Source organism: Tiliqua scincoides, chromosome 7 (assembly GCF_035046505.1).
Source record: "Tiliqua scincoides isolate rTilSci1 chromosome 7, rTilSci1.hap2, whole genome shotgun sequence".
NCBI classification, from domain to species: domain Eukaryota; kingdom Metazoa; phylum Chordata; class Lepidosauria; order Squamata; family Scincidae; genus Tiliqua; species Tiliqua scincoides.
Window position 1 is genome coordinate 35,950,192 of NC_089827.1, and position 13,655 is coordinate 35,963,846.

General features: G+C 44.7%; 1 protein-coding gene across 2 annotated transcripts in view; it reads right to left on the reverse strand.

Moving 5' to 3' along the window:
• The window catches only part of SOX5 (SRY-box transcription factor 5), a 445,318-nt gene that overhangs the window by 199,681 nt on the left and 231,982 nt on the right, over positions 1-13,655 (reverse strand). For both annotated transcript variants that reach the window (XM_066633459.1, XM_066633458.1), the window contains 2 exons: positions 12,501-12,673; positions 8,538-8,606 (listed from right to left, as the gene is read on the reverse strand). In XM_066633459.1, coding sequence (XP_066489556.1) covers positions 8,538-8,606; positions 12,501-12,673 — 242 coding nt within the window. The remainder of the gene's footprint in view (positions 1-8,537; positions 8,607-12,500; positions 12,674-13,655) is intronic.

The following is a 13,655-nucleotide window of genomic DNA, read 5'->3' on the forward strand; positions in this document are numbered from 1 at the left end:
TATATTTTGGCTGCTCCTTGAACTGGTAGTGGGAGGAGCAAAGGCTGGCACAATACCAGGTAAGACAGGCAGCATTTCACCTGCCACCTTGGGCTCCAGAAGGTCTTGAGCCAGCCTTGGTTCGGCCATTGTCCAGTACAGCATAAAACAAACTTACTTGGTTGGTGACACCCTTTCCCTCCAATGGAACCTGGAAGTAAAGGGCGATGATGCAAAATGCTTCATATGGTTCATTCAATTACTTCTGGGTTGTGAGGCCGAATGGAGCCTACAAATAGTGGTAAAGAGGCCAAGGACAGCTTTTCAAGCACATGGTTTTCACATGCAGCAGCTCTGCCTGTCGCACCAAGCTTCCTGCCTCTATGTTTAGGCTCATACTAGTCTCTCTGCCTGGGTGTCGCAACACACTGCTTGGAACCCTCTGGCCTAAAGAGACTGACAACAGTTCTCCAGGGTTTCATACAGGCCTACCTGGAAATGGCAGAGATTGACCTCGGCACCTTCTGCAAGCAGGTGTTCTACCACTCAGCTATGGCCCTGCTCCTGTACAGAGGATACTAAGTATACACATAATCTTAGCACTGCTTTTGCAGACGTTGTGATGGTGAAAATGGCTGCAAGTGCACTCTGTGAAAAGCGTGGTTTGCATTGATCCCGTACGTGATCTTGTATCGGATTGGGGGGAGAGAAATCGGGGAGGGGAGGGTGAAGGCAGCAGAACCAATAAGGAACAATTATTATTCAGCAGACAGCAAGATATAAGCTTGCATCACTTTCTAATATAAACGGATGTGGAGGAAGTATGTCTTCAAACATATTTGGTTGACATCAGAAGCAAGAGAATAAAGCAGTGTACTTAAAGAATAGCTTGAAATAAAATGGGCACAAAGGACTGTTTCACTTTGGGAAGCAAAAGAACTTCAAGGTAAATTGTTTAGCATACAGATGCAAAAGGGGAGGAAACCTCAAAGTACAGAGAAGACAATTTATTGCACAATATGTTTCCAGTATTGTAGCTCAGTTTATTTTCAAGAAGAGAACACAATTGTGGTCTTTCACATTGACCGAAACAACTACTTTTTGACATTCTCCAATGCCCATTTGCTCCCCTCGCCACCTATTGCCTCTTCTCAGTGCCATTATTTTTCTTCTTTGCTTTTACTTTCCTTTGTTACTCCATTTGCGCACCCAGCACTTAATCCAATTGTTCCTGAGAAGTGTCGTGATTTTGTTTATGACACCTGTGACATCAGTGATATCACATCACAGACATGGGTTTTGATGCTATACTGTGATTGTGATGACATCACAATGCTTTGTAAACAGTCTGATTTGGCTGTGGGCTGATGATACAGAAGACAAACCTAATCAAATTAAAGTGGTCATCTTTGACTGGTTGCATAGGTGATCTCAGCCAATCAGGGATCATAGTGAACTAAAACCAATTCAGGGCAATGCTTCCTGAATACATGAATGAAAGTGTTTGTTATATTTATGTTTCCTGTTCTCAACCCCACAAAAAAAATCAGTGACATGATAAAATTTTCATAGAAATCACCTACTATTACTTTCATTTTTAGCAACATAATTTGTTTTATGTCTGAGCTCTTAGGCAGCCATTGGAATCATCTTGTAAATATTGTATCTGCAACTACAAAACTAAGAACTGTGTGTGTGCAGTTTTACACACAAGGGTTAAAATTGTAGAACTATTGTTATTGATCTGTGGTCAGGATAATGCCAAGAGGCCATGTTGCTTATCTTCAGGTTTAGCTAGCAAGAGATGAAGGTAATGTAGGGAAGAAGACAGAGGCTTGAGCAATGGGTGCGTATGAAGAAATTGAAGGCATTTGTGTACACAAAAATGTCATGCGCAACTTGGCATTACGACCACAAAGAAGAGTTTAATCAAAGTCTCTAAGGAACCACCACAAAGGAAACACTTGTGTTGCCAGCTTTGGTACAGTGAAAGAAACACCTGCTACGCACAACAAAAAGAAAAGCAAACAATAGGCGGAGAAGAAAAACCTGTGACAAAAAATGGGCACTGAGGCCCTTGTGCTTGCCTTCTCCCTCAGGGGCAATCTACAACTCATTTACTCTAGAGTATTCCCATTGACTTAAACAGAATTACGCTGGCGTAAATCATTTCTCAGTCTATGAACATGAGGGGAAATTGATAATCCAGTTAGTTCTGGAGAAAACCTTAGCAATAGTACACATCAGACAAAATACAGGGGTTCCAGAACCCAAGATCCTTAAGTTCCGGGGCAAAAAATGAACTCTTGGAGGCAGGACTTGTTCAAGACCTCTTGACGCCTATGGCATCCTGCCGAGTGCTGGGCCCCACTTGATGATGTGCCAGCCTCTGCACCACCCACTCTGCAAAGTTCTAGCTCAGCACTTTCCCCCACACTTCCTTTTCTTCTCTCACCCCCCCTTTCCCCAATTCAGGGAAGGGAAGGAGGAGGAGCAGTGGAGGCAAGGAGGTGGACAGAGATGGGTGGCCCCCATCAGCCTACTGCCTGAGGCAACTGCTTCAGATTGCCTCATGAAGGAGCCGATCCAGTGCGGAGGCCGAAGAAGCTCTCAAATTTCCTCACATTTCACTGTTCTCAAATGCCCCAAGACCCCCCCCCCCCAAGGCTTTCAGCCAAATTTCCTGACTGGATTGAAATAATTATCAATTTTTTCTGCCACATTTTCAAACCATCCAAATCCAAACTGAACCCATGATAATTAAAAAAGAAACACAACATGGGAATCGAAGGAGTATGTTTCAGTTGCCATGAATAGCAAAAAAAGTTGCTCCAAAATTGTTTGGGTTTGTGTTGCTTAACCACGTTTTAGCACACTGTTTCTCAACACTGCTAACCCGATGTTCCACTTGCTCTGACGCTCTCTGCAGAAATACCACCAGAAGTAACTGGTGGTGACATCATTACCAGTTACTTCTGGGTTCAGAGACAGCAATGGGAGCTTCCAATGGCAGTAAGAGGCTCAGGATCGATCAGTGGGAGGGTTTTTTCAAGCGCATGAAGACCATGCTCTGGAGCTCTGTCTGCCAGGCTGTCTAAGGCTGCCTTCTACTCAGTCACACCCACTGGACCATCTAGCTCAGGATTGTCTACAGTGACTGGCAACTCTCTCCAGGTTTTCAGACAGGTCTTTCCAATTCCTACCTGCATATGTGAGGGATTATATATGGAGCCGTCAGCATAATTATATTATCAGACTATTACAAGTGTGAACACCAACACTGGAGGCTGACATGTAGACACTGCAATGTATGTAGCTCTTTTGTTTTATCTGCCACAATCACACAAATTAAAGCAGTTGTGTTTCCAACATTTGCCCAGGGGCTCTCTATATGATCCCAACATGGCAGTAAATCTTTGCTGATGTAGCTCATCACAATCTCATGGGTGGGGCCAGCTGACTAATTGCAGCAGGCCAAAGTTGACTTGATTGTCTCAAAATGGACATGGGACAGAAAGCTAATATTTTCTAGGTGACAGTGAGATCACTGTTTCAAGCAACTTCTTCAATTGTGATATGGGTCCAGTGGTGATTCTTCTACCTTCAACACAATGCTGCGCTCCAAAGCCTTAGAGTGCTTTAGTGTTACTATCACTGCAAAGCTGAATGGATCTCAGATGCACAATAAAACCCAACACAGCTAATAGGAAAAAAGAGCCTTTCTCACATTTTTTCAGTTAGGCTACATGTAGACTTTGGATTGTACCACCTCAAATGGTAATCCAATTACATCTCATAAACAGAGCAGCAATGGGCATGGCCCATCTTATGAGGAATGATGTGGAAGGGGAAATCCACAATGATGCACTTAACAGTGCTGATGACTAAGTAGGTGGTACCAAAAAAGAAAATTCCAATGAGTCATCATAAAGAACTTCTAGCATTTTGTTAGCAACTCAGTTTTTAGTCTTGAGCGAGATGTCAGACTTGATCTCCCAAGCATTGAAGGCATTGTCTATAACAGAGATGAACAATTTATCCAGATAAAGAGGTGAAAAGCATAATTAAAGATAATATTATTAACCATATAGAAGAACAAGCTTTGATAGAGAAGAATCAGCATGGTTTCAACCAGTGGTGCAACTAGGTCATCTGACACCCAGGATCCATAATTTTTTTTCACCCCCATATGACAAAATTAATTTGTCATCAGTGGGTAAGGGCAACCACCGGGATGGGGAGCAAAATCAGGTGCCAGTCGGAATGGGAGCCCAGGTCTACCTGCCTAGAAGAGGCAGCTCCAGAGGGCAGGTGGAAAGGGAGCCCAGGTCTGCCCAGCAGGTACTGGGTCCCTTCTGGAACTTCCTATTATTCAGCACTGGGAGGTCCTAGGGTCTGGGGGACTAAATTCTCTCTTGCTAACATATAAGAAGAGGGGAATAGTGACCTCCTGATTGGGGGACAGTCTCTCAAACCATGGTCAGGAAGCATATAGTCCCATAAACTGAATAACTTGTCACTCTTAGCCTAAGTGATAAAAGCTATGCTGCATTCTGTCAGTGGTTTCTGGCTGCCTACCCCCCACCTCTTTATTCATAACCACAATTTGAAGACATACTGTAGCTGTAAACCACTGTAGCAAAATGCCACAATAAGATAGCATCATTTTAGTGTATACTGTAGGGGTCAGTGTCCATCCATGAGATCCAACGGGTTACAGTACTTGGAACTTTCAACATGGACTTTGGAGATCCAGATTCAAACTGCCACTCAGCCACAAAGCTTACTGGGTGACCTTGGGACAATCTCTCTCTCTCTCTCTCTCTCTCTCTCTCTCTCTCTCTCTCTCTCTCTCTCTCACTCACTCACTCACTCACTCTAATTTATCTCACAAAGTTGTATGTGGAGAGAGTATAGGCAACCATGTCCAACACCCTGAACTCCTTAAAGGAATGATGGGATTGTGACAAAAATAGCAGTACCTGTAGTTCTTTGGCTTTTTGATGACCTTGCCTCAAGTATACAGAACAACATAACAGTGCAGCATGTGATTTTCTGTGCATAGCCACACCTATGGCTCCTCCTACTCAAGGAATGCCACAAAGCCTTGCTACAAGCAGCACTTGTGGCACCCATGCCATGGGATGGCAACTCATGATCTGCGGGAGAGAGGAATGAATTTTCCAGATTAAGTTGCTCTTGGGTTAGGGGTGGCAATCTGACCCAACGCAGGTTCTCCAGCTCTATATAAATCCCAAGCATCTCACAGAAACCCACGTCTGTTATAATGATGTTCTCCTTTTCGGGAACCAATGTGATGCTGCACGGCGATTTGTCTGTTAAATTGAATCTTTGCCTCCAGATAGCGAGATAGATACAAAGTTTATTTTGAAACGTCTCCTAGTGCCTCACAAGCCTGACTGATGTGAGATGTTATTTTGAACATGCCAACGCATCTGAATGGCTCAGAGTCCTTTTCTTTTCAGCGCACATTCCTTGATAAGTGGCAAAGCTTCCCACTTATCAGTCACTCAAAGTGACTGCGGCTGTCAGTTGTGTACAAAGCGCAATCAGTTTGGAAGCAGAGACACTGGCATTTTTCTTCTCAGCTTGAAGCAAACACGTTTTGACTGCTAGTCATTCAATTTTAAAGCATCGTCAATTAGGGGCGGATGGAGGTATAAAGAAAACACATCCTAAACACCTCCACCAGCCAGCAGTAAAAAAATTTATTGTTATCTCGCCTGAATCTTTTCATTTTTTTCCCTACCTTCCCACAGCAGAAGCCGCCTTGTTTGGCTGCCAAACAAAAGTGCTCATGACTCCACATGGATGAGACGGTGATCATATGGCGTACTAATGTTCCCCTTAGTAGGTCAGTTCAATGGACAAGAATGCTTTTCTCTCTGCCTTTGGCACCACGGGCTCCATGCCGTGCCTTTCCATATGTACAAGCGCACACTTGCAAAAAGGCGTCCTTTAAAAAAGAACACCCCCCCACACACACACACATCCTGAGCATAATAAAAACATGAGAGCCTTCTCATCATTCTGTAAGGCCAAGCACATTGTTCTGCCAAAAATAAAAAAAGCCATATTTTCCTCAAATTACAAATCAGGATTAAAAGACCATCTGGCCTAACCTCTCTGGTCCAAAGACAGAATTAACCACCACTCCACATGAACAAATAAACAGGTGGAGGCAGGAGAGGGCCCCCACTAAGATAGAGTATCCAAAGGTAAGTGGATAAGAGACGAGGGACACAAATGCAATGATAGTATTTATTTCAGACCCTCAGCATGGGGATTGAACCAGGAGCACTGTGGAGCAGACACCAATTTCCTGGTTGGGGGAGCAAACTTCTGGCAAGATCAAGCTAGGATATTAAAGCCACAGACCAGAATCCTCTTGGTTGTGGGAATCAGGTGATCACAGAGAGCCAATCTCATACCACTGCTTTCAAGATCTGCTTTGCTCCTTTGGTTCGGGCAGATGGTGACTGAGAAAACCATTAGACTTCCCCGCTGAGAATCCAGAATGGTTATTATAAATGCCCAATATTATTATCAGATTAGGTAATATAAAGGATTAGGCAACTCCATGGATGATGTAAGTTTATCAATGGCTGTTAGCCATGAAAGCTAAATAGAACCTCAATGGTCATAGGCAGAGAGCTTCAAAGACCAACCAGGGAGATGGTTGCTACCTTCCTGCTTGTTTGCCTACTTGCCAGAGGTGTTTGGCTGGATGTTGGCTGGTTTGGCTGGCATCCTGATCTAGCAGAGCTGTTTTTATGTCTGAGTGATGGTGGAAATTTGGGGTGAAGCCCAGGGTTAAGCAAGGGCTTAATGGAAAATGGGAAAAATGGTGGAGTGGAGAAAGAATTTCAGGGAAGAGAGAGAAATGGCATATGTTTTGGCATTTATTTGGAAAAGGTAAGATGGTAACATTTCCAAGTTTTTAAGCTTGTGAGAAGCCATAAATGAATATAGCATAATGTTAAAAAACAAAAATAAAAAACATTATATCTGTGGTGAAATATACCAATGAAAGGTTTCCTTTCCACTTGTAATAATTCATCAAGAACTACTGTGATCTTAAAGAAAATTGGCTCCAGGCAGTGGAATTTTTTTTAGTCATTAAAATAATAAGTTGCGCTTGTTGCTGTGTCTTAATCATTCAGGTGCCTGAGCAAGGCCTTTCCTTACCATCAGTGGCATATAAAGAGGGTGTCTGGGAGGGGCAGGGGCTCTGGGTGACACGCTGTAGAGAGGTGTCTGAGAGGCAGACCCACATGTTTAAACTTCTTTTTCAAGAAGAAAGCTTATGTCTTTTAAGCTTATTCTTCAATTGTTTATTGGTATAATTATAAACAGGCATACCCCCATATTCATGGGGGTTCTGTTCTGAAACCCCCCACAGATACCTGAATCTGCAGATATGGGGGATCTGAGGGTCTTCTGAGCCCTGCAGAGGTTGTGTGCATTCACCCACGGTCTCTGCAGGCCTCAGAATGACGGTAACAAGTAAAAAAAGTCACTTCCAGTTTTTCAGCAAAACCGGAAGTGACATTTTTATGCCTTTAAAAGGCATTATGAGGGCTGGGGAAGCCCTCCAGGAAATCTGATATAAGGAAAAAAATTCACTAAAAAAAATGACGAAAGACTAAGTGGGAAATGACATCAACAATATTCTTTTGTGTGGTGCTCTGATACATGCACTATTACATATTGGTAAAACACTACACAAAAAGAATCTTTATACAACCATACACACAATCACATCACTTTCCCCCCTATTTTACCAATGTGCATGTGTGCATCAGTAATGGTAAGGTAGGGAGTGAGACATAAATGAATTGAAGGGAGAGCTATGGCCAAAACAGAACAATTGAGAATTGCTAATGCATCAGTTCAGCTTCAGAAAGAAAACTACTGTATATCATGGGAAACTTCAGAATTCAGGAAGAAAACAATTGGAATTTTGGAAGCATCCCAACTTGAAGCTATTGCATACATATGCTGTTGAATCACAATTCTGTGGCTATCCACATACTGTCAATATCATCCTTTCCCTTTCTGAAGTCATACTTCATTCTTATGCACAAACTTCTATATGAACAACCTAATGTTGTGCAAAAATCAAATGGTTGAATCAATGAATATATTCCCAGTAATCGCGCTGCAGCATTGCTAATATTTTCCAGAACCTATCTTGCAAAAGACTCTAGATGGCTAGAAACACACTTTAGGAAAGCAGGTATGGTCTCAGGATGCCATTTCTTCAGCAGATGCTAGATCTGAACAGATATGCCAATATGATCAGGTATTATTAACAGTATTTATATACTGCTTTTGTATATTGTATATTGGCTGTATGCCAAAACATACAGCGAGACCCACAGCGCTCATGTGCTAATTAGTATATTCAGTCTAGCCATACTTCAATATATTTTTCTACATGTGAATGGCAACTCATTATTGCATTAGAGATACTGAAAGAGACATGAAGAAACAGAGACAATATTGAAATGATGATTAGATACATGGGCTCTGACCTGGATCTGTTGCTGAAGAAGGTTAATTTTGTGTTGCTGCTGCAGGAGCTGCTGCTGTTGTCTTGCAATCTGTGGGGTTAACATACAACAGAAAGGGTTCTAACTATACGCATCCTTCTCTTTGCATTCAAAAGACTTACATTTTCTAGCCCACCTAGATGCCCAGAGTTCTCCAAAATCTTGATCCTATCCAAATTAACAGCCCAATCTTAATGTGGTGTTATGTGCGGTAACAAGCATTCCGGTGACGTTAACGTGCTTTCTGGCTGTTCTGAAAGATGACACACCAGAGTGCGTGGGCTGGCCACTTCCAGAAGCAGTAAATGGCCAGCTCCACACAGTGATGGATACCAGATGCCTACCACCCCAGGTAGGATCATGCAGGGGGTGGGAGGGAAGCAGGGAAGGGTGGAACAGGGAGATGATGTGGACGGGGAAGAGGACAAATTTGGCAACATCTGTATCTGCTGAATCCAACCCCCTTTTTCTGGGCCTGACCCACCTTCATGGGTCCTCTCAGATTTGTGCGTTATACAGCTGGCAAAGGTCCACAGAGACCCACTGGGCCTTCCTCTGGAGGCCAATACACTCCTTCAGGATGCAGCAGATGCCACATTGGAGCCACTGCATCACTGGGTGGGGTATTACATTAGGATTGGTCTGTATGACAATGAATATTTCCATTCTTCACACTGGAATCTCTTTTGAGCTGGTTCCTGGAATGTATATGTGAGTCATATATCTGAGTGGTTTAAAATAATTAAAACCCTATTTAGACATTAACATAAGAACATAAGAACATAAGAACAGCCCCACTGGATCAGGCCAGAGGCCCATCTAGTCCAGCTTCCTGCATCTCACAGCGGCCCACCAAATGCCCCAGGGAGCACGCCAGATAACAAGAGACCTCATCCTGGTACCCTCCCTTGCATCTGGCATTCTGACATAACCCATTTCTAAAATCAGGAGGTTGTGCATACACATCATGGCTTGTACCCCGTAATGGATTTTTCCTTCAGAAACTTGTCCAATCCCCTTTTGAAGGCGTCTAGGCTAGATGCCATCACCACATCCTGTGGCAAGGAGTTCCACAGACTGACCACACGCTGAGTAAAGAAATATTTTCTTTTGTCTGTTCTAACTCTCCCAACACTCAATTTTAGTGGATGTCCCCTGGTTCTGGTGTTATGTGAGAGTGTAAAGAGCATCTCCCTATCCACTCTGTCCATCCCCTGCATAATTTTGTATGTCTCAATCATGTCCCCCCTCAGGCGTCTCTTTTCTAGGCTGAAGAGGCCCAAACGCCGTAGCCTTTCCTCATAAGGACGGTGCCCCAGCCCCGTAATCATCTTAGTCGCTCTCTTTTGCACCTTTTCCATTTCCACTATGTCTTTTTGAGATGCGGCGACCAGAACTGGACACAATACTCCAGGTGTGGCCTTACCATAGATTTGTACAACGGCATTATAATATTAGCCGTTTTGTTCTCAATACCCTTCCTAATGATCCCAAGCATAGACTTGGCCTTCTTCACTGCCGCTGTGAAGACAGATGCAAAGAACTCATTTAATTTCTCTGCCACCTCTAAGTCTCCTTTTATCTCCCCTTTCCCTCCCTCACCATCCAGAGGGCCAACTGCTTCTCTGGCGGGTTTCCTGCTTCTAACATATTTGAAGAAGCTTTTATTATTCCCCTTAATGTTGCTGACCATGCGTTCCTCATAGTCTCGCTTGGCCTCCCGTATCACCTTCTTACATTTCTTTTGCCACAATTTATGTTCCTTTTTATTCTCCTCATTAGGGCAAGGACATTATTTAACACAGGAAGGAAGGGGGCAAAGTAAAATTGTGTGTACTTGACCTTCACGCATTTGTTTTAAGCCTGAAACAGGTCCCATATATAGGGACCTCTTAGGATGTAGTTGTATGCAGAGAAGCTTTTTTGAACTTCATAATGGACAGGAAGAGGTGAGGTGTGTGAATGCTCCCAATCCTCCCCTAGGCATTCATATCATGGAGATGTTCTCCCTGCCTCCATGTACACTGCATGGAGGAGGACTGCATGGAGAGGAATTGGAACCTCCCCAGGCCATTCACTCTAATGTCAGCACACCTCCTAGTTTTCCTCCCTCTCCCTTAACAGTAGAAATCAGGGTCATCCAATAAAACGGACTTCTGGAGACTCAGGAAAGACTAAAGGAAGTACGACATCAATGTATAATTAACATAAGGAGTTCACTAACACAAGGTGTACTTGTGTGTAGTGATAGACACTAGCCTAGATGATTTTAAATGAGCCTAGACACATTTATGAAAGGCATGTTTATCACTAACTGTGGGAAGCAATGGTGTAAGATGCCTATTTGTCTACTATTTGTTTTCTCAGCATCATCCAGTTAGCTAACGGGGGATGCTGGAGCAGATGACCCTTTGGTCTGATACAGCCAGGATGGTCTCCGTTCGTACCCAACCTTACCGTTAGCTGAAAGGGCCCTATGCATTTATAGCAGTAAACATGATGTGAATCTGGGAACCCTAGCTGATCAGAAGAATGGGGGTCCCAAAGTCCTTCCCAGAGGTGGTAGCTGAGATGGACAGGTAACTCTCAGCCCAATCTTGAGCTGCCCGGAATGCAGGGATGCAGCAGCACTAAACATGGCTGCCGCTACATCCTGCGTGCTCTGGGCAGCCGCCGGCAGCTCCTCAGGAGAAGGGGACTTTGTTCCCTTCCCCCGGGGAAACAGAGTAGCCCCATAATGGGGCTACTCAATTCACCGCCAATGAAAAAGTTGGCAGTGAATGAAGTGCGTTCGTGTTGGGCGGTAAGCCCAACTTGGAGGCTGTAGATCAGATGGAGTGAAGCTCCACCGGTTCGGCCTCCCTCCCCGCTCCCTCCCTCCGGCACGCCTCCTCCCCACCCTCTCCCTGCCTCCCGCCTTCCCGTAACATCTCCTCCCTGCCCTCCCCGCCCTCCACCCGCCTCCCCCTCCCTGGAATGCCTCCGCCTCCTGCCACGCCCCCACTTACCTCTCCGCAGCTCGGCAGTCCCTGTGACTGCCGAGTGGTGGAGCTCTGCTAGCTGCCTGGCGGTAGCCCAGCGCCAACCAGCGCTGGGCAACCACCGGCACATGTCCGGCGGTAAAGACCGCAAACATGGTAAGCTGGGGTACACTGTCCTGGATTGGGCCCTCTGTCAGCACCAAACAGGTGAGCAGTCAGCAGCACCTTGCATAGGAGTATGGCATTGATTTCATTGGGTTGTTATTCCCCAGGCATACTTTTGTTGACAAGTAAGCTATTCTAGTCCATCATTCTCTTTCTGCCACATTTCTCTTCCTTTTCTGAATCGAGGACATAGCAGGGAGGGGTAATAACTGGTGCACCCCTGGATAAGGGGTTGGCATTGGCACACCACCTCTGGAAAGTCTTGGGACAGGCCTGCTAGGAGATGATTTTCACATATTTATTTACAATACAATAACCAGCCAAACTTTGGACTTCAAGCATCTAGTCTTATATGTTTAGGCCCAAATCCTAACCAACTTCCCAGCCCTGACACAGCTGTGCATGTGCTGCATCCTGCAGTTGGGTGGCAGTCACAGAGGCCTCCTCAAGGTAAAGAATGTTTGTTCCCTTTCCTTGGTGCTGGAAAGTTGGTTAGAATTGCATCTTTATTCATTGTTTTTTTCCCCAGAACGTGGCAGATTAAAAAGGATACTTGGCTACTGACTATTTGATTGACACCACGGGGCAAACTGCATGCTTTGCTTAAAGTAACTAATTTTGCCCCTGTGCATTAATTAAACATTGAAGGTTCTACATCTTTTATTCCTCCTTCCCCCTGCAGAAAAGGACCAGGACCCAACTTTCACACATCCTAAATCAGGTGACACTGATGGAATGTTAATAACCTCTCCCTCCAAAGCTGAGGAGAAGGGCTAAAGTCCCTTCAATAATCACTCACCTGTTCCTGTTGCTGCTTGGCCAGCTCCATTTGTTGGCGCTGCTTCTCAATTTGTGAGGCTGCCAGTTTCTTCTGCTCATCGTGAGCTGCCAGCAGCTGCTCCCGCAAACTGGTCAGCTGATTGATCATGCCCATAAGCTGCCTCTCTTTCTCCGCTAGGCTCTCTGGAGTCCCTGAGCATCATATGGTGACAAAAGGTAAGGGGGGAGAGAAACAGGAGAGAATGAGAACAGCGCTCCAATTGCACTGTCACTGAGAAGCAGGAAAAAAAGGCTGTGTAACGATGAGCTAAAACACTCTTAAGTATTGATTTACTTACTTAAATACTTCTACCCCATCTTAGCTGTATAAACACAGGTTCTCATCTAGAGTTAGACACACATAGCAATGGGCTCCCTGCATGATGCTTAGCACCTATGTTAGAGCACTAAACTTGACAACACTTATCACCTCTTTGGGAGAGATGGAGGCCTTCATCCAGGGCTGGCTCCAGGTTTCCAGCAGGGGCCTGATCCAGTTTCTGGGAAACTGACAAGTGCCCCCTCCCCACTGTGCGCTTCCCCCATTCTTTAGAAAGCACATGCCGGCTTTTTTTTGTTTTGTTTAAAGCTTTATTTTATGCAATGCAAAAGGGAAAATAAAAGAAAAGGGGGGAAAGCATAAATAAATGTGATCACTAATAATTTGCCAGTTCCTGAAAAAATACGGACATATCAGCAGTCTAAAACATGAATAAATGTAAGACCATCCACCTATCCATTGGGCACAAGTTGGTGGGCTTCATTCTTTCCAGTTAAGTACGACAAGTTTTATTTTGCAATTGTAAGGGCACAGAGAGTCATGAGAGAGAGCACGTGCCAGCTTCAGCCCCTTCAGTGATGCCTGAGATTCCCACAGTGGGTGGGCAGCAGTCCTCCTTCACCTTCACCACTGCAGTTACAGGCAAGGAAAGCTCATGTTTGCTGCTGCCACACAGTCCCTTCCACAGAAAGGAGAAGAAGATGGTATGCTACAGCCACTGCCCCCCCCATAATCCCCAGAAAGCATACCCCATTGGTCCTGGCTTGCCAAGTGGTGGTGGGGAGCAGTGATAGTAGTGGGCTCCTATAGCCTCAGGTATTGGCCAAGCACAGTTGAGGGCCCAAGTGCGGGTCC